At 39.0% G+C, this 21,369-nt stretch overlaps 2 protein-coding genes across 2 annotated transcripts; both read left to right on the top strand.

Annotated features, from left to right (window-relative positions):
* The first annotated feature begins 1,916 nt into the window (after positions 1-1,916).
* Positions 1,917-7,379, top strand: LOC149816426 (putative WRKY transcription factor 72). The gene is made up of 5 exons (XM_089986888.1): positions 1,917-2,141; positions 3,067-3,228; positions 3,820-4,164; positions 5,870-5,983; positions 6,741-7,379. The coding sequence occupies exons 1-5, from the start codon at positions 1,917-1,919 to the stop codon at positions 7,377-7,379; spliced, it is 1,485 nt and encodes a 494-aa protein (XP_089843014.1).
* A 7,065-nt stretch (positions 7,380-14,444) lies between these two features.
* LOC149816425 (uncharacterized) lies at positions 14,445-20,489 on the top strand. Its single transcript, XM_089986703.1, has 11 exons — positions 14,445-14,841; positions 14,946-15,123; positions 16,388-16,474; positions 16,564-16,644; positions 16,882-17,783; positions 17,882-17,930; positions 18,014-18,139; positions 18,849-18,953; positions 19,121-19,212; positions 19,301-19,454; positions 20,096-20,489. The coding sequence occupies exons 1-11, from the start codon at positions 14,588-14,590 to the stop codon at positions 20,351-20,353; spliced, it is 2,286 nt and encodes a 761-aa protein (XP_089842829.1). The 5' UTR covers positions 14,445-14,587; the 3' UTR covers positions 20,354-20,489.
* The last annotated feature ends 880 nt before the right edge of the window (positions 20,490-21,369 follow it).

Raw genomic sequence — 21,369 nt, 5'->3', positions numbered from 1 at the left:
ATAATACTCAAGTACTCATTTAATTCAATATATTTTGAATATTATATATCATTGATTTTTTTGTTTCAACTTGAAATGATTGGTTGGCATGAAAATATTCTTTTTATATTCAGATTTTGATATTTTTTTTAAATAAAAAATTGAGAATAGTTAATAAGCTTTGGATTTATTAGCATAGAATTTTAATAAATAGTTTATTTCATTTTATATATTTTTTATTGGCAAGTAATTAGGTATAGAATACTAATTATATCAATACCCGAACTGAAACCCGAACCCATTAAGACCCAAATCAATAATACTCGAACCCGTTAACCCATATAGGTCTACTTTTTCCAGCCATACCTAGACCTGAACCCGACCCAAATCAAAATGCATCAATTAAAGACTTAAACTGATTATACCCGACCTAATGCATAACCAAACCTTTTAACACATATGGGTTCATAATTTTTAGGTGCACTCGAACCTGAACCCGAATGAGTATGGGTCAGGTTTGGGTCTTACTTTTAGACCTGATTCAGAATCTGATACCGTCCCGGTTATTGATTTCCCATTACTATGTAGTCCAATTACCTCCGGTTCCTCTTTGATTCCCAGTTTCCAACCAACCCTAAGGGCACGTTTGCTTGTCAGGGAAGGTGTCGCGACATGTTCTTTCGTGGAAAATGAATCTGACCCCCTCATGGAAATTGAATCCATGGAAAGGGGGCCAACGTGTAAAATGGGGGATGCTTTCCACGAGAAAAGCAGCTTCCATGTTTGTGTTGCATTGTGGAGCCGAAATGACACGGGCGCCTATGCATTTTTGAAGGAAAACCCCCTTTTATGTGACATGCGAACGGGGCCCTAAGGACGTGTTTGCTTGTCATGAAAGAAGGTGCTGCAACAGGTTATTTTGCGAAAAATGAATCTAACCACCGCCCTCGGAGACTGAATCCTTGGAAAGGGGGGTCCAGCGTGTAAAACGGTGGCTGCTTTCCACGAGGAAAGCAGCTCCCATGTTTGTGTTGCATTGTGGGGCTCGTGAAAATGGCACATGGGCCTATACATTTATGGGGAAAACCCCCTTTTCCTTGACATGCAAACAGGCCCTAAAGGCAAAAAAGAAAAAGTAGCATTCTTCAAATGAAGTAGCTATGTGCTGACATTTCTTTGAGTTGGTGGGGGTCACCATGTATGTTAATCAGTAGAAATGAAGTTGGACCTTGTACTGCTGGTGATCATCATTGGTAAATAGTGATTTGATAAAATCAGTAAGGTGAATCCTGCTGGCGTATGGGGGCTGCCTATGCTTTATCACGGTTGTGGGCGTGTAAGGCTGGATGATCATGTCCTAGAGTTTCACCTCACAGGGAGGAGGGCTAGACTCTGTTCTTGGTGAGGGTTCCTTCATCATTAAAAAGATTTGTCTTCCATGTTAAAAAATACAAGCATCTGCCATGTAAATTGACCAAAGAGAGGAAGAGAAGCAATTGAAGTTTCATTACCATAAATACATTTCAAATACAAAAACACTACTTGAGTTGTTTTTAGATCAAAGAAGCAATAAACAAATAGTGATTGGTGCAATGTAGGAGTAATAAAAGGGTGCTCATAGTTGACATTTGTTAACCCCAAGAAATGATGTGGTCATGGTTTTGGGATTTCGTACAAGAGTTCCTATCCAAAAGTAAAAGGAAGCATCTTACGATTTATTTCTTATTTCCTTTTCCTCCTTGTTTTTAAAGCAATAAAAGTCAATCTTTGACGCTTTCTTCTCTTTGCATGTAATCCATTTATATATGAAGATATTGACCTTTATTTCCTCCATTTCTTGCCAACTTTCTTCTTCTTCTTCTTCTTCTTGTTCTTCTGAGAGAGAGAGAGAGAGAGAGAGAGAGAGAGAGAGAGAGAGAGAGAGAGAGAGAATGTCTATGAATGGGAGGGAAGATAGAGTAACTGAAATAGATCTTTCAGTTAGCATGCTTGAAGGTAGAGAAGGAGAAGAAGCAGATGGAGGAGGAAGAGGAGAAGGAGGAGAGGAAGAAGGGAGAGAGGAAGAAGATGGTGAAATAAAAGAAACAGAAGAAATTGAAGAAGAGGAGGAAGAAAAAGGGGAAGAAGATGCCCCCATGAAGCAAAACTTGCAGGAGGACGAGGTAATTACTTCCACATATACATGCCCATATCATAGATACAATTGTGAAGGTTTTTGCTGTCTAATCTATATATCCAATCACTCAAACAAAATGGGTGAACTGGGTACACTATATTTATTGGGTCTATAATAACACCATGCTTCATGGATGATGATAAGAATATTGGGAGAGTCCTAGGGTTCTCTAATCAATACTTGGGCAAACACTTGATCTTTAAAAGAATACAAAAGGATAATACATCTCTATATAGACTTCTTTTGTACCGTATAATCCACCATCCATCTCCAGGGCGTAGATTAAGAAAAACTTTGTTTTGCCCTCTAATCAACCTTCTGACAAACTCAAATTTTATTCTTGTGACACAATTTTTTGATATGTGGATTGGTATGTCGAAGTCAGTTATCGTATGAAACATGGCCAAGTTCATGAACTAGGAAATGGAATTCATGAAATAGAACCTAGGCTGTCCTGTCAGCATAAAACTCCAAGGGCTTACCCCTCCACCAAGCTTCAGCTTACGCAGGAAGTGATGCCCATGGGATTTGAACCTAGGCTGCCCGGCCGTCAAATGGCCTAGGCCCAATCCCACTACGCCAAACCCCTTGGGTCTGTCAACCAATTATACTTCCCGAAACTAAAAACCAGCGATTTTTTCCCGGAAATCTAAAAAAAAAATGGATTTCATGAACTTGGCCACACTCTTCAATGATATCGATCGATTATTAAAAGATATGCTTCACACCTTCCAAAACCAATCTATGAAATGGATGGTACCATAAGGTCTTTGGCGTGGACCATTGATTTCTCGAAGGGTGAGATGAGATGGGATTAGCATATCTCGTTAGAAGTTATTAAATACATGGCACACGTCATTAGCATTTTTTTTTTCTTCTCATTTTTCTTATTTGTTTCCTTTATCTTTTAGTTGTCTGCCTTAAAGAGTGAAATGGGGCGCATTAAGGAAGAAAACGAGGTGCTGAGAATGGTTGTAGAGCAAACCATGAAGGATTATTATGATCTCCAAATGAAATACCAAGCCCAACAACACAAGGTTGGCACCATACCTCCAACCACACAAAACAACCAAGTAAGCCCCAAGTATATATATACACACACACACACACATATATATATATATATATATATATATATATATATATATATATATATATATATATATATATATATAGAGAGAGAGAGAGAGAGAGAGAGAGAGAGAGAGAGAGCAAAAAGATCCTATCCTTTGGCATCTATGTTGATCCTGCCCGCCAAACTGATGCATCTAGATGGCTAGGATTAGTCAACATTCTCATAGTCCACATCCAGGTGAGAATGTGGACTAATCCTAGCCATTGGTTGGAAGGCTAGGATTAATTGTAGGATGAATCTCATCCTATGTCAGATTATGGGATTTGAGAGAGAGAGGGAGATGATCCCATCCTTTGACATATATAGGATACAAGTGATTCTTTGTTAATCCTAGCCATCCAGTTGATGCATTTGACGGCTAGGATCAGTCCACATACAGGTGAAAATGTGGTTCAATCCAGCCATTGGTTGGACGTCTAGGATTGACAATAGGATGAAACCCATCCTATGTCAAATGATGGGATCCAAAAGAGAGAGAGAATAGCTTATTAAAAATTTACAAATAAGTAAATAAATGTTGTTCTTCCAGGATCAAATCTCTCTCTCTCTAGGGACAAGCTCAACGACCCATGTGAAAGATACACAAGATCAGACGGTCCAAAACTCACCACCGGCAGAAGTCAAGGAGGCAAAGGATTACAAGGCATTGGAGGATGCCCCTAACGAGTTGGGACTCTCTCTCAAGATTCAGACGGGCAGCAACAGCATCGAACGGCCTGTAGAGAAGAGAAAGGAGAACAAGAGTGAGCTCAAGGAATGGAGCCCATGCACGAAGATGCAGAAGACAGAACCTGTTGCAATCCATAGCCAAATTTCTACCCCTCAGTCAAGGAAAGCTAGGGTTTCGGTCAGAGCAAGATGCCAGGGAGCCACTGTAAGTATCAATCGAGATGACCTAACTGCTATGCTAAGCATAGTCACAATTCTTGTCCGATGCATGGCTTTTTTGCATATTCATGATCATCCAAAAAACGTACGTTTACATTATTCCACTGTCCTCCTTATCATCAACACATGAAGACTAAAGACTAAACGCCACCCCAACCATCACATTGCACCATTTTTAACGTGTCATCATCATAATATTGTACATATATGTATGTGAATAATATAAATTCCTGTACTTTCTCAAAAACGGAAGCAAGGCAGGTTACTTTTCTCCATAATATAGGAATGGGTTCGTTTATATTTGTATTTTGAGCTTTTTATATCAAGTATAAACAACCTAACTTGGAATGGCAACTACCCCTTCATGCATTGTGTGGGTTATTATTATAGAAGATATCACATGTACATCTGCCTCCAAGTTATTATAAAATAGCCAGCATATCTCTTAGATGTCAACTTTAAAGATGTACTTGGTTTTGGTGTGCCCTACTTATTTCAAAGCTGACATGTTTTAGTAGTTATTTTAGGAAGACCCACTTTGAAAATTTCTAGATATAAGCATGTATACTTGAAAATCAAATGAAGTTTTTCAGAAAACAACAAGGATATGTTCTTACTTTTGTTAGAATTTGGTTCATGACTGCTTGCCCACCACAAATAAATAAAGAAAAGGTGGAACTAGGACTGGGCTCATGTTGGGCTCGTAGTCGTTCAAACTCATAAAATAGGCTCAGCAAGCTGAATATGAACAATAGGTATTGGGCTTAGCTCGAATCAAATAAGCTTGTTAAGTAGTAAGAAATATATTTTAGATACACCTTACATGTATCTCTTTGTAATCCTATTTCTTCCAGCTCTAAAACAATGTACTTTTTCTATAAACAAATTATCTTGAACTTGGCTCGTTTAACTCGGGCTCATTGTGAACTCGAAGGAATGAGACAAGCTTGAACATTTGAAGCTCGTCCCATTCAGCTTGTTTACCAGCCCTAGGTGGAACCAGTAATTGATGCGGTCACCCTGATTAGCTCTTCAGAAGTAAGGGTGTGCCTCATTATACTGCTAACAACACGCTCCTAAAACTCACTAATTTGATAAGTAATTTATAATTGAAAAACGTCGTTCTGTCTAGCTGGTTATTCATTTTTCTTTCAATTTAATGTGTTTCATGTGAAAAACACACAGACAGTAGTGACTAAATCTTTAGACAACAAAATTCACTAGCAAGAAAGTGATTTCCTTGAAGTCTTTTTCTCTAGCTTGTTACTTCCTATCCATGCAGTCCAACGAGTTTCATGGAGTACAGATAAGGTGATTTGACAAAACACAAATTTTTGTGTTTTGAAATTTCCACCGTCCATCATTTTAATTGCCACCATTCATTGTAAATGATGATGTCAACACTTTTGGTGGACCTCACTGCCTCACAATGAATGGTGTCCCAAACAAAAGGAAGAAATTGATGACTTAAAAGAAGAAGAAAAAAATATAACAATCTGCCGATGTGCTCCTTAAGGACTTGGGTGTTGGTGACCCCATCCAGAGATTACCCGGGGAGAACTTCGTCATTAATATATATATATATATATATATATATATATATATTAATGAATGTTATGTCAGTTTATCATAATATATATTATTCTTGCAGTTGTTTTTTTACAAGTATTGCTAACTTGATCAAGTTACAGATGAATGATGGTTGTCAATGGAGGAAGTACGGGCAAAAGATAGCGAAAGCGAACCCATGCCCAAGGGCCTATTATCGTTGTACCGTTGCACCAGGCTGCCCTGTTCGAAAACAGGTAGGAGAAACAAAAAACAGGACAAAATTTTAAAAGTTTTTCAGATCTTTTTTCTTTGGCATTGAGGAAACTCTCACCGAAGACCAGGTAGCTTAATGGGTCGGGCTTCTGTGAGGTAAAATGAGTTCGGTTCCACTCATCCACTATGTCATACCCCATCTTCGTAACCCTCTTTAAGTTTTATATGGTGCTTGTTGTTTTGATCAAATCTGACACTATAGATGAATTCAGCATGGTAGATATAATAAAAAACCACCCTTTGAATCATATTTTTTATGAAAAATTATGATTTTTTAAATCAAAATTAAATTTATATTTTATCAACCATTAATTTTTGAATTACTCGAAAATCCTACGCACAAATTGGATTTCGGCAATTTAACTGTCGATCTTCACTAAATGAGTGAGGTAGTTGGCACATAAAAAATGTCTGATTTGATCAAAACAACTCACATTAATGAAATTCCAAGAAGGGTTATGAAGATAGGGATGACATAGGGGATGAGTGAAACCCATTTAAGGTAAACCCTCGGGTGAGGATAGGACCACCCAACCTTACATGCCCCATAAGGTGCGGATCACACACGTCTTTTTCTTATGCTCTGTACATGGGGTTTGACATTTTCGCTTGTAGGGGCATACCTGTATGGTTTTTTTTACTCAGAGAAATTAACCGCTCCAAGTGCGAAGACCTAACCACGCACTGGCTCAGCCTGCCGTACTTACGGTCTTTGTGGCATTGGATTTAAATGAACAGGTGCAAAGGTGTCTGGAGGACACGTCCATTCTGATAACAACATATGAAGGGACTCACAACCATCCTCTCCCTGTAGGTGCAACCGCCATGGCCTCAACAACTGCAGCTGCAGCCTTCATGCTTCTCTCTGGGTTGAACTCCACATCTCCAAACATACAAAACCCTAATAATTTCTCTAATTACAACCCTTATGTGAACTCAGTTTTTGACACTAGTGTCAGCAACATCAGCCCTTCATCAAGGGGCATTGTCCTAGACCTCACAAAGAGCCCACAACCCTCACCGTCAACACCATCATCATCATCAACACCTTCTTCTTCATTCATGTTCAGCAATCCTTGGCTAACCAACAAACCTAGTAGTAACAACATAGCGGGATATCAAGGAGGGGTTAGATATGACCTGAGCTCATTCCACACACCAATGTTGGGGAAGTTGGTGAATGAGCATGTTGGGAAGAACTGGGTTGGGGATCAGTCTGTGACTGAGAATGTGAGTGCTATAGCTTCAGACCCCAAGTTCAATGTGGCCATTGCTGCTGCACTCACTTCTTTCATCAATCAAGGGGGCACCAATTCGAGTGGTCGAGCAGATGCTGAGCAGTTTCCCACAACTTCAAAACAACCCCACCATTTGTAGCGCGTTTTTGCTTCTTTAGTTATTTTTCTTCTTTCTTTGATTAGAGAGTGAGTTGAAGAGGAGGTTCCTATTGCAATGAGTAACAATTCATGGTTGGATCATGTGTACATAAAGAAAGAAGATATTATTATTCCATGCGAACTTGAAAGAAATTCAGTGTTCCCTATGTCCATTCATTAACAGTTCATAGGTGCATGCCTGCTTGGTCGAGTGCTCATGTGCATGTTTTGTGTGTGTGTGTGTGTGTGTGAGAGAGAGAGAGTTTGGTCCACATTTTCACCTGGATGTGAACTGATCCTAGCCTTCCAGATGCTACAGCCGATGGCTAGGATCGATCCCATCCTATGTCAACGGATGGGATCCTTTTGGTGCACAAGTACCTTTCCAAGTTACTCGGTTGAGTACTGGATCTACTCTCTAGTCTCATAAATGGATAAGCTAGGGAAGAAAAAGAGCACAATTACAACACACAATGATGGCTTCAAGACAAATTTATGGTCTTCCTCTTAGACATTTATGCTGCCCTTGAGATTTTTGTTTCTTTTGTTTTTCCCTTTTTTTTTTCAAAGTTCATGGATAGGATCGATGGGATTTGAACCCGAGAACCTTCAATTTGGATAATGACACTGTAACCAGTCCAAGTGTCTTATTCGGCCTTCACCTTGAGAGATTATCATAGAATAATTGTGCTAAATCTTTTACAGCTGGCCACTTGTCATCAAAGCATGACCAAAATATCTTTAAATTTTTTTTATGTTTAATAAATTTCAATTAACCCTTTCTGGAAGTGAAAAAATTAGAATCGTGCAAATGGTAGAAATCACATCAAAATACAGTAAAAAGAAAATTGCAAACATTCAAATTATAGAATTAAATAATTATTTAAGCAACTTTTGAAGATATTGCAATATCTTCGCAATATATTTGAACCTAATATTGTCAAAGTATCGCAACTTTTGCTTATATTATTGTTTGTGATCAGCAGGGAGGAAGAGGCATGTACAAACTCTTATGAATGATAAAATGCTTACGAGATAATCCAATTTTGAACAGTTCTTTTTTATTTATTTTTCTTTCTATAAATCTGTATACCTTATATAGAATATTTCTTCCAATTGCTACTCCCCTATTAGATCACTTTGCTATCAGTGCATGTTAGTGGCAAGCTTTATGCATTACTTGCAGAAACAAGAATAAAATGGTTTATTGCAAAAATCATTTTAAACAAATTAAGATCCTCCCTGACTCAACCTAAATGTGTGGGTTGCCAGATTATATGTGTTGGTTGAATATTCATGAGGCACCATGATCTGTTGTGAACCTACATGTGCCCAAGAAAGCTTTCATGTTTTGTGTGCACTACAAGGATGTAGGTCAATAGAGGTGATATAGCTCACCGCTATTATCTTATTTCTTGCCGCTATAGGCTTATAACGGAGAGAATTTTCACTGATAAGACAAAAGTTGAGTAATAATGATAACATTTATAGCTTACCGTTAAAGGGTGAACCAACACCAGCGACAAATCTCGTCGAAACTGGGAACATCGATATCGGCATGACGATCTTTAACCGTGAGGTTATTTTAACAGCAAGATAAGATATAATGGCGAGACAGGGATCTCATTGTTATAAGCTATAAACCTGAAAAAAAAAACACAAAATTATCGAATGTCACCCTATTTGTTCTAGGCCGATTTGAAATGGACTTTTAATCAACTCTCGCAGATTGTGTGTTATATCATCTACTGTTGCTGAATGTTTTCATGGCATGATGCTAGTGACAACTATATCTAACAGAAAAAAACTTAAGACTGGTGAGATGCATGGAGATCAAGGGTCATGTATGGCCAACAACCTCTTGTTGAGCAGACCTTAGGCAGCAATAGTTCGACGAGCAAGCCAAATTTTCTTCGACACAACATTAGAAACAAAAACACAGTTAAGTAAAAGTTATGAAAAAGTACAGATCAGTGGCTGAAAAGTTGAAATTCTCACTTCTCTTTTCTTGCTTATGTTTTGCAAGAAGTGTAGAACCAAGACCCTTGTACCAATATGCTCTGTTAGTACTTCATCACTTCTTTTTTCTTGCTTATGTTATACATTTTTGGTGCCAACTGGTAATCATATTTTTGGTGCTGATTCAAAACATTGGTCCAAAATAAGCTAATCTACCTTGCACTCATGTGTTGCCTCTTAAAATTGCAGTTGTTGCAATGCTTGTAAATCCACTACTGTGCCTTGGGGGATTTGGACCCCTCATTGAACGAGCATGTGGCTTTAGACATCTTGCAAGCACTGCAACAGCTATGCACAGAAGACGGTGGCTCTGCTTGAGATGTCCCTCATGGCTATACACAGCAGACGGTAGCACTGTTCCATGATTGCTATGAGAGAGGGAGTGACAGAGAAGGGGAAAAGGAAAGAGAAAAGTTGTTAGGGTTACAAGGGCATCTAGAGGAAAGCCATTAGGGTTACAACATTTAACACAAAAACACACAGGTGCTATTAGGATAACACAAAAACAAGCGACGAGGACGAAGAAGAAGAAAAAAGTTGCAGAGAGAGAGAGAGAGTGCCATCAAACAGTTCTTCGAAGAAGACCTCCAAAGAGATGGTTGAGATGCAGAGGAGGGCGGCAAAGAACAGAGAATGAAACCCTAACGTCAGAGAAGAGAGTAAACCGGATCTCTCTCTCTCTCTCTCTCTCTCTCTCTCGAGAGAGAGAGAGAGAGAGAGAGAGAGGTGAGAGCTAGAAGAAACAAGAAAGAGAAGTAGAAAGAGGAGAAGGGCCCGACCTACCTTAGTCGGCGGTCCTCCGTTTAGGGATCGATCCACTGTGCAGCAGCAAGAGGGAAAGAGGCAACTTCACGATAACTGGTGAAGGGTGGCAGCACACCGACAGCACAACAAGAGGGCGGCCGACGATGATGGTGCATCACCAGAGATGAAAGGTGAAGGTTGGTGTGAGGGAGAGGGTTGGGTGAGTTAGGAAAAAGAAAGAAATGTCGTGAGAAAATATCGTTGAGCCCCTTTTATAGGCGTTACTCTATAATAACACAACTATCATCCTTATAGAGTAAAACCCTATAACAGCCATAGACATAACTCTATAATGATGACATAATTGTCGTTGTTATAGAGTAAAACCCTATAATGGCTATGTAACTGTCACCATTATAGAGTAAAACCCTATAATAGTATGATCCATATCACATCGTTATTTATTTATAACAGTGAGATCTTATGGTCATTAAATATAGTCATAAAGTATTTTAACGACAATATCTAATGGCCAAAGAATCTTGTCGTTATACATATCTCTTTAATGGCGAGATGTGTGCAAGGATAAGGCATTCAACAGGATATCTAGCGCACCATTATTGATGAAATTGATAATGATGATATTTATAGCCGTAGTAAAGTAATAGCGGCAAGATTCATGACTCACCGTCATTGATGAAGCTAATAGCGAAGAAAATCTGGCCGCTATTGCTTGATCAAATACGGTGAGTTTTTTTCTCGCTGAAAAAAGTCATAGCTATTGACCCTGACCCTCATCATTGTGTAGCGGTGATGATTGCAAATACATGATCATAATAAATTTATATGCACACTTAAGGTGCAACGGTAAAAGCTTTGAAAATTAAATGTACTTTGAGACTGAAATTGTGTTCTGATAACATATTAGGTGTTACCATTAGTTTTTTTATTTTTCCATAGATTCTCAACAGAAATTCTGCTAAGATTAAAAAAGAAGTGCATATATAAATTATAATATGGCTGTTGATTAGATGGCATAATTGGAGTTACACGAATAGAACGATATAATTGAATAAGGTGTACAAAGACAAAGATGTGAAGCATTTTGTGATGCTAAATGTTCAATATATCAAAAAAGATGCAGGCATTAGACAACCCAGGAGCTTGGAAGCATAATCCAAGGTAATTCTCTTCAAGGTAAGTGGATACTAAATTGAATAAGACAAAATTTCAATTATTTTGTGATACTAAATGTTCAATGTAGTAGTCCTGTCATAAATGAAATGACAAAATTTCACTATTTACTGTAACCTTACTATTTTTATCTTATTTCTTGAATCTATTTTTTTTATATAAAGCCTTGTGTTGCATTTGAGTATAGTGTTTATTATTTTATTAAAAGCAGACCAATTGTACACTCCTTTATGAAGTATAAACAAATTGTGTGAATGTTCTATAGTTATAATCAATATATTCATATGTTCTATGAAAGAAATAATTAGTAATTCTTAACAGTTATCATGATACCAACAAAAATGGAAAGTTTACGTAAACTTATAATATTCTTCATATATATATATATATAATCATATTTGTACTTTTTTTGCACACATGTTTTTCGTTTCACATGAGCTTTAAAAAAATTGATTTTTTTTTTGCTTTTGTTTCTCAAGGTGTTTTTGTTTTTATACCCCAAAAACCTTTGTTTGAACCATAGTGGCATTGGTATTCAATCCACCCTAGTGTATTGCGTATCAAGCGTACCAATTTCAGATATTGGTACTAAACTCATTTTCGAAACTATAAACAACAATATCAAATGTTTAAGAAACTCATCTCAATTACTTGAGAAACACATACCATAATGCATAGAAATGTGTTTTTCTTAGATTAGAAATGAGTATCATGTTCATGTCTATTAGCATTTTTTCATACAAACAACAATTTTATTTTATAAAAACACTTTTTTTGTTAAGAGTTTAAAATATTACCATTTGTGAAAATTTATTATATAATAATGATTGATTTACATATTATGTTTAACTCTTTTAATTTATAGGTATTTTTATAAAATATATACTTATGTATCAACTTTTTAAAAATTGTATCAATGTATATTAGAAAACGGTATCAATATTTTTCACAATCATATCATTAATCGCTTGAAATAAAAATGTACCCGGAACTTTTTAAGCCCTTACATATCCGTACCTATTTATGAAAACTATGGTTTGAACTAAGTAGAGCCACACCACCTTAGCTAAGGGGGCCTTCCAACCAAAGTATACCATAGCATGCTGTCTCAATATATAAATAAATAATTAAGATGGAAAAGCTTGATCACTTGTTAACTTAAGGGTCAAAAGATGATGCATGAGGTGTATTACCTAAAAAATGCAACCATATCTTCCTACTTTAATTTGAGTTTATTACACCTCCAAAAGTTTTAGCACAGACCCGACTGCTTATGTTTTAGGGCACGTTTGGAAGAAAGAAAAACTCTTGTAAAGAAAGAAAGTTTTACCCAAGAGAGTTTTTGATGCCAAAAGTTCTCCAAAAAAAAGTTTTTCACCTGTTTGTGTAGCATGAAAAAATGACTCCGAAAATATAAAAAAATGAGAGAGAAGAGAAAGAGAGCAGTGAAGGTGGTGATATGGGTGGTGGTGGTGATGGTAAGATGGTGGGTGGTGGTAGTGGTGGTGGTGATGGTAAGATTGTGGGTGGTGGTAAGTATAAAAATAAACTCTTTTTATAGGAAACGTTTCTCCACCACCTTTTAATAGAAAGGTGTTTTTTATCAAAAAAAATTTACTTTTTAGGAAAACTGTCTTGGAAGGGTGAAAAAATATGTAGGGATTTTTATTTTCTCTTACATCTTTCTCTCTTCAACTAAAGAACAAAATAAAATGAATGTGAGAAAAATGATTAAACCGTACAACCTTAAGGAAGATCCAGTTATTGGACAGAGTACCATGTAAGGTATTTGATCAATTGATCAGTTCAAACTACTCAGATTCGGGCCGGATTTTTTCAGATCTCAATTTGAATATGAAATATAAACAATAATATTGGATTAGGAAAAAATAGAACAAAAAACAAGCTGTTTAGATGGAAAAAATGCAATAGGGTTGGATTTTGTTTCGGATATAACATATTGGATTATATCCTATTCCGACCATATCTGACCCGTTTGCAGCCCTAACTTCCATGCAGCAAACCCAGTGCAAATGCAATAACATGAGTTCATCACACACATATGCAAGTCATATGATTAATTAAAATTCCTGACAGCAGTTTACAAATTATAAAAAACAGGTTCTCTCAAATGAAAATATTACATATATTTTTCAAAAGATGGAAGGCTCTAGAAAGAAGAGCTAGAAAGCCGTTAGAGAGTTTTGCATTCAAATCTGAAACAAAATTCGACTAAAACCTAACCTGATTAAGTGTGTAGGCATAAGGTTTTAAGCTAGTAGGATCCAGATTCGGTTTTATCTAATTCCATCTCACTCCAAATCCAAATCCAAATCCAAATCTAAGCCCGATTAGGCCATACTTGAAGTCATACTCGGTGATACTTAGATCCAACCCGAGTCTGACCTGTTTAGGCCCCTAGTTGAAGTCTAGGAATGCAAATAGACCGGATTCAGTATGGGTATTTTATGATTTTTGGCTGTTTCCACCCGATCCAATGTGACTTTCTTATTTATTTAGCTCATCTAGCTGGACTCGGTCCATTTGCATTCCTAAGTTGAGCCATGCTATTTTATTAAAATGATATTCAAACTTTTAAGACCATTAAAAGTATTAAAATACTCCATATACGTGTCAGATGCAGTCGACTCGTGTCATCCACCACACGCTCCCATTAATGGCTCTTTCCATTATGACATAGCCAGGTCTGATTCAACACGAATTTTACCATTCGTATCTACCGATACATGTTCTACCCGATTCGTATGAACTTCTGAATCGGATGGTCACTTGTGGCTAACTTTGTCCAGATGGCAATGGACCGGGGCACCCCCGACCCGTTTTAAAATCCAAACCTCCATCCTTCACGTCACGGGTATGGATTTTAACTTCCACTCCCGGTCCAAACGAGAGCGAGACTGTCAGAACCCCGTTTTTCTTGGTCTATTGTCATCCTTTAGAAGAATTGGGGGGCGGGGATGGATTTTACATTTCATCCCCGGGTCCAAACGGGGCGAGGAGGGGTCGGGGCCCCGTTTTCCCCCGGTCCACTGCCATCCCTACCTAGCCAAGCCCCCACATTCGACATTCGACGTTCGACGTCTCTCTCTCTCTCTCTGCGCGCGATGGGGGAGACGAGCTCGCCCAGTGGCTGGACGGGAACGGCGAGCAGCGGGCCCTCTTTGGAGCACTCTAAGGCTAAGCGTCTCGCTTGATCCTTCCTCTGCAAGCTTCTCTCCTTCTTCCCCCACTATGGAGAGCAATGGAGCTCCGGCGAACCACAGGGGACACGCAGGGAGGTGGAAGAAGCGTCGGCACGACGGCAGCGCCGGATTCGGCTTCCCTCCAAACGCCCAAATCCCTCCTCCCAACCCTAACCCTAACCCTAATCTGCCTCCGCCCAACCATCCTCCCAACGGGCACACGTTGCACCAGTTCCGGGCGAACCGCGACGCCTTCCATTGCCTGTGGAGGCAGATCGACGATTCCCTAACCGCGCGCGAAAGGTTTCTTGTCTTGGTTCTTCCCTTCCGATTTCTCTCTTTCGGCATCCTTGTGTTTTTGGGGGAGATTATTAGGATTTATCGGGGATCTTTTTTTTTTTTTGCAGGTTTTTGTTGATGAAGGAAGAGGAAGTTCGAAGGAGGGAGCATGCGGTCTACGGGCAGGAACGGAGTATCGAGTCGATGAAGGGCGAGGTCGAGCATTGGAAGGCAGAGGCCGCTTACTACAAGGATCAGTTCTTGTTGTTGAAGAATCGATCGGAGAATGAGGATGCCGAGCCAACGGTATGCGTTTTTTTTTAGTAGGGCGTTTTCAGTTTTTTGGCCTTTCTTCTTCTCTTTCTGAATGGAAATTAGGGAGGTTTCACGGTGTCGGATTTTGGGGTTTGGGGATTTTTTTGTTGTTGTTGTAGAAGAGGTTTCTGTGCGAAATGCATGATTGGATGAGCTGCAGAAAGTGGGGGCTGCTTGGAATGTAAACCATTGTAATTTTTAAGATGAATTAATGTAAGCCACCGGATTGAGGGTGGCTGTGAACATTGGGATACATTTGGCCTGCTTGGCAGCATTTTATGAATGCAAACAACATGACGTTGAGTTCTTAGAATTGGGATCTTTTTAAGTTGACGCAATCCTTAGAGGCTCTCGGAATTCAACGATAGAAGCCTTGAAAATTAAAGTGTTTGATGGGGAAAATGATTAGGATATAAGCGTATACAAGGTTGTATTCAACGAAAATTGAGCTCTTGTTCGAATTGTAGTTCTTTGTTTGTATTTTGCCTTGTGTTTTTATAGTCAATCAATGTGTGATTACGTCGATCACCTTAATGATTTTGGTGTGGTGGTGTTGCTAGTCTGCTATTTTTAAAATGCTGGAAATGTGGTGATTGAGATTAGAATCTCTGCATGGTTTCTTTCTTCACGCTTCTATTTCAATGCACACACTCAATACTTTCTTTGACTTTCTCAATTGAATGTTTCTTGTGTGTCATGCCCTCCTGTTTGGAGCTGCACTTTGCAATTTGGTTTTTGCTATTGTTGTCTCTGAAAGAAATGGAGAATATGGTAAGCTTAGGGCTTGTTTGATTCATGTGGCAAGTCCCGCACAGAGACAAAGGGGTCCCGCCTGGGACTTGTTCCATGTTTGATACACGGGAACTGCTTTGTCCCCGCCCTTTGCTTTTTCAAAAGGCCGCATGCGAGGCTCCGGTCACACTCTCCAGTTGCACCCGTAGGGGTGTGACTGGCGCGTACTCATTCTGTCGGCCCAGCATTTTTCCCATCAATTAAACGCGCCCTTAGATTTTGAAGTAGTCCTGAGAAAAGTACAGACTTAACTGATTCACAAGAAATGAAGTACGAGTTTTTGTGAGTTGGTGAGCTGTGTGGGTATGGGTAGCGTGCACTTTTTTCATATAGAAATTTGCATGATATCTTATATGTGTTGATTCCTGACCCTTGCTTGTGTTTGTTTTCAGTTGCATGTCAACCAAGTTACAGGTCTTTGCATGTTTGATGTTTGAAATTAATCTCAATTGTATCATTGCAGGGAGAAAATGGCTTAGCATGTGAAAATAATGAAAGTCAGCTGTCATTTAGTGAAGATCATGCAGGTGTGAACCCTTGCGCACCTCAGGTAGGTTTAGAGGTTTTCTATGGTTGCTATTTGTTATTTTATAGGCCACATTTGTTGACTGGATTCATTGCCTTCTATGGACATTTTAGATGGAGTGTGATGTCTCTGGAAGATTGTCTGCCACATGCGATTATACTGGAGAGAAAACTTCCTACCATGTTACTCCTGTGGTACTAGTTGTGGCATTTTTCATAATGTGCCTAATTTGATTTGTTTCAGTTTCACAAGAGTTTCTTGTTTACCTTTGAAGACTTGGATATGTCATTGCTTAAGTTCATTTATTTTTTTGTAAACTACAAAATAATCTGTCTGTTGTCCTTACTCAGATATATGTTTTTCCTAGATTAGTAGAGTCCATCTTGCCAGGTTTTCTTTTTAAAATCAAACATGTGCTGTTGAATTTGCAGACTGCAGAAGGTGTATGTATGGGGAACTCTAGCCATCTTGTTGACTGTTGTGCTTCTGGAGAGGGGAAGGATGGTGATCATATTTTGGCTTCATCAGAAATTGAAGAAAGATGCCATTCAATGATTGCTTCTGAAACAAATGTTGGTAACTGCTTTCACAGTTCTACTGCTGATGCTAATGGAGCAAGTTCTTGCACAAACACTCAGGTTGTTCATTCTTCTGGAAACTCCCAGTGCTCCAATAAAGATATGAATGGAGATTGCCCTTTGAAAGAACTGCAGGAAGGCAATTGCATTGGTTCAAGTCAGATGCCGAAATCTCAAAATGTTACTACTCTTACGAACAGTGAAATGAGCGTCAAAAGTAACAGCCATGTTATGGATGCTGCCATGTCAATCTTTCCAGTTAAAGTGAAGATTGAGCATATTGAAGATGATGCAGTTGTTCCATTTGATGATGGGTTGGATAGCTTTAGAAAGCATGTTATGCCACAATGTGAACTTGGTACTAGTTTTGTGAACAATGAAATGGATCTCAACAGTAATAACCATGTTCTTGGTGCTGCCTTGTCAATCTTGCCAGCCAAAGTGAAAATTGAGCACACTGAAAGTGGTCCGATTGTTCCGTTCGGTAACGGGTTGGATAGTTGTGTAGAACGGGATATGCCCATTGTTGGTATCAAAAAGGAAATCTTTGATGATTTTGACAAGGACGAGTTAGATCATGTTTCATTACATGAACGCACCAAACTGCTACTATCAAACAAGCTTTCTCCAGGAAGCATTTCCAGTAATTTTAGATGCTCAGGAAGAACTCGGCCACTAAAAGATGAGCCTTCTGATTTATTGAACCTTAAGGCCAGTGGATTGAACATTGAGATTAGGAAGAAGAGAACACCCACGTAAGTATCCTCTACAGTATTAATGTTCACGTTTGCCTTTTAGGTTTAGTTGGTTCAGGTTTTTCCAGAAGGTTCTTTTTTTAACATATAATTTGCAGGTGTTCTGTGGAGACTGCCCTTGAAGAAGATGCCCCTGGGCTTCTTCAGGTAAACAAAAATACTTTAAGGTCTTATTTTTCTTTTTATGGTAACTGATAATCAAATTCATGACAGCATTGATTATTGGGCAGGTTTTACTAGAGAAAGGTTTACAACTTGATGAAATCAAGCTTTATGGAGACATGGAGAATGAAGATGGGCTGGAAAAAGGTTCTATTGATGACGACTTTGCGGAGCTCGAAACTGTTATATCTAAGGTTTGTAATAGCTGCAATTAATCCTGTATCAGGTTGAAATGATCTTTGTTGGCATGAATGGCTTTTGCAAATCTGATGTTTTGCCTGCTACTTGTGAAGTTCTTAAACTACAAATTGGCATTAGAAATATTGGTGCTTTCTTGAGAATGATGATTAGGGGTTCGCAAAAAGCTCAAGCTTGATTAGAACCTCAGGCTCAACTTGCTAAAACTACAGCCTGAGCTTGTTTATTTAATAAACAGTCTAAATTCAATTCTTTCAAATGGCATCTTTAGTTAAACAAGTTGATCCCTTCCTGAGTGAAGCTCGTTAAGAGCTCGATAAGCTTGGTTAGCTCGTTTAACACTGTAAGAAAAAAGTTAGGTTTCTTTATTTATATTATATGATAAGCATTTGGTCACAGAAACATGTATGGTGTAGCTGCAAGAATGTATTATGTATGTCTCACAAGTGAAAAGTGATGAGTTCAATCCTGCCTGAGACCTGTATAACAAAGTGATTGTTTTGCTTGTCTTGAGCTTAGCTCAGCTGAGCTTGAGAATAACTGACCGAGCTCAAGCTCAGGGAGGCTCAGCCGACATGTGCTCTGCTATTCAATTTTGACATGTGTCCATTAGCCTTCATTTTAGTGCATGAACATCTTACAGTATGTATTGGGATGATATGCTCTTTGAGATATGTTAATGATGTTTCCTTTTGACTTATGCAGCTATTTTCTCGTCCTGCAATGTTATTAAAGTTGGCCAAAATTTGGCACAAAAAGGGGTCCAAAGCCAGTTATTGCTTGGCTTGTTTAATTTCATTAATTGAACAGGCAAGAAACTTTTCCTGAAACTTGTGTTTAGTATTTCCTCTGCTACGTTTCTTCCTGCACGCTAGTATTAATTAGTAGCACATACACATCAGTCTTATTAGTCCTTTCATTCTTCATTTCAGTATATAAATTGTTTTTCTGATGGATGTATTTTCTTGTGATTTTAGACCCGGTATTTACAGTTCCATAAATGGTCAGTTGAATGGGGATGGTGTAGGGCCCTTCGCTCGTTTATTTTTGTATTTGAAAGACACAACAGGTGGCATTCAAGTTCTCTGTTTAGTTTTTGTTTGATCAAATTTTTTGGTTTCTTTTTTGGTGACTTTTGAATTGGCACCTGGAGACAGAATAGTTCTGGAGCGTCCTGAATATGGTTACGCTACATATTTCTTTGAACTTGTGCCATCATTGCCAATTGACTGGCAGATCAAACGGCTGATTGCTGCAATGAAACTCACCAGCTGTAGTAGAACAACGCTCCTTGAGAACAGAGCATTGGTGGTAAGAAACATGGGCTATTCCTGGTTCACATGTCTTTGTCATTAGTGCTTTCCTGAGATGCCCCCAGGCCCTGACCTCTTGCTTGAAAGAAGCTTTGCAGCATGTTTTTGGCCTGCCAATGCCTTCAAAATCCTACCTTCCTGTCCTTGGTTGTGATTTTGATCTATGCTCTATCTCTCAGACCATAGATGGGTCTAGGTTCTCCAAGTGGTTCCTGGTTGGAGCTAATCCAGGTGAATCTAGCTTGGTGCATCCAAGTGATCTGGGTGCAACCTAGGTGGCTCTTTGAATCTGAATCTTAGCAAAGTGGCCCAGGTCTGAGCTTGGTGGACCTAAGTAGGGGTTAGGCACCAGCTGGTCAGATCCAGGTTGTAACTGGTTGGTTAGGTCTATTGTAGGGGACCAAGTGGTCTCAGATTCAGTTCAATATCTGCTCTGTAGACTGTAGGTTATGTTGTAGATTAGACCATGGCAGGTCAGATCTGGTTGAGTATTTTGTTGATTGATCCATCTTTCCTGGAGAAAAGGTTGCTTTGCCTCATTTGGTATATTGAGACCACTTGGTTAACTAAGGCTATGCCATTGTACAAGGAAGATTTTTCAAATTTTGTGCCTGACGGAGATGTTCACGCTGCTATCAGGTTGGGGAAGACTTGACAGAAGATGAAGCACGCATTTTGGAGGACTATGGTTGGAGACCGAACAGCGGGCTAGGAACAATGCTCAACTACTGTGACAGGGTTCTCCATGACTATAAAACTGAGGATACTTCTGAGTGGAGGTCCAAGATTGGTAAACTGCTAATGGATGGCTATGATCAGGGTACTATATCTTTACCAGACATTCCAAAGAAGGTTCTTGCGTTGAAAGCAGATCCGAGCTCGCAAGTTAAGGTTTAACTCTGATTTCCTACTTAGTTTTCAGATTGTAAATAGATTTGCCATCATGATGTACAGGTTAATAATTAGCTTAATCTGCAGCATGTACTATAAGACCATTGTTTGTGGCAACTGTAGTCCATTTAGAGTTATCAAACATGTGTTGCTACAGGTTTTTCATTTTTAAGCTCATGCTATGCTTATGGATAGGAGTGTCAACTGTCGGGTTTGGTTCGGACCCAGGTGGAACCAGACTTGTACCAGATTTTTGGGTATGATATCGGGTCCGGACCTGGGTCTAATTGGGTTTACTATAAGAGAAACTATACCTGAACCTGATAAGAACTACATGAACCAGACCCGGACCATACCCGATAAAATAATATTTTTTATAATTTTTACATTGAAAATTTGTGGGTCTTAATCGGAACTCGGGTCAGGCCCTGGTGTGGTATAAAATTTCACAAACTATACCTGGGTCCATGTATTAATCGGACCTTCGGGTTTTCTTATTTGTCACCATTCCTGGACCCTATAGGGTTTGGTCCGGGTCGGGTCTGGGTAAACCAGGCAGGTTGACACCCCTACTTATGGACACCTGCATGAATTGTACGCAGAATGAGGCAGCTCTGGGCTCAGCCAAATCAAGTTATGGATTTATTCACTCAATTGATCTTTAACATTTCATGCAGACCCAGTCCAAGCAGTAGAGATGCTCCCAGGTACATTGAGCCTTTCCTTCTGTTTAAGAAAAATGATAACTTGGGCAGACCAGAGCAAGGTCTGGTCTACCCTTGGCCCGCGGTCTGGTTGCTGAATCTTTCATTATCATGGGACCCTACCCTTGAAAAGTTTATTCTTGCATCCCCAAGTGTAAAGCCAGTGTTCCTGAGCCTTATGGGTAGTAGCTCTTTTTCAATAGAATTGGAGGGGCTCAGGTTGGTTGAGAAGATGGGTTAACCATGACAACTATCAAAATGGATCAGGTTCAATCAGCAGGCAGTCAGGAAAGATTAGATGATGAAGCCAGGTTGTAT

This window comes from Nuphar pumila, chromosome 14 (assembly GCF_984573655.1).
Source record: "Nuphar pumila chromosome 14, dmNupPumi1.hap1.1, whole genome shotgun sequence".
NCBI classification, from domain to species: domain Eukaryota; kingdom Viridiplantae; phylum Streptophyta; class Magnoliopsida; order Nymphaeales; family Nymphaeaceae; genus Nuphar; species Nuphar pumila.
Note: the sequence above shows the minus strand (reverse complement) of the source record. Positions and strands in the feature narration are given on the sequence as shown.

Coding starts and splice junctions, on each gene's coding strand:
- LOC149816426 (XM_089986888.1), top strand. CDS start 1,917: ATGAATGGGAGGGAAGATAGAGTAACTGAAATAGATCTTTCAGTTAGC. Junction 2,142..3,066: donor AAAACTTGCAGGAGGACGAG/GTAATTACTTCC, acceptor TTTATCTTTTAG/TTGTCTGCCTTAAAGAGTGA. Junction 5,984..6,740: donor GCTGCCCTGTTCGAAAACAG/GTAGGAGAAACA, acceptor TTAAATGAACAG/GTGCAAAGGTGTCTGGAGGA.
- LOC149816425 (XM_089986703.1), top strand. CDS start 14,588: ATGGAGAGCAATGGAGCTCCGGCGAACCACAGGGGACACGCAGGGAGG. Junction 14,842..14,945: donor TCCCTAACCGCGCGCGAAAG/GTTTCTTGTCTT, acceptor TTTTTTTTGCAG/GTTTTTGTTGATGAAGGAAG. Junction 18,954..19,120: donor TAATTTCATTAATTGAACAG/GCAAGAAACTTT, acceptor TTGTGATTTTAG/ACCCGGTATTTACAGTTCCA.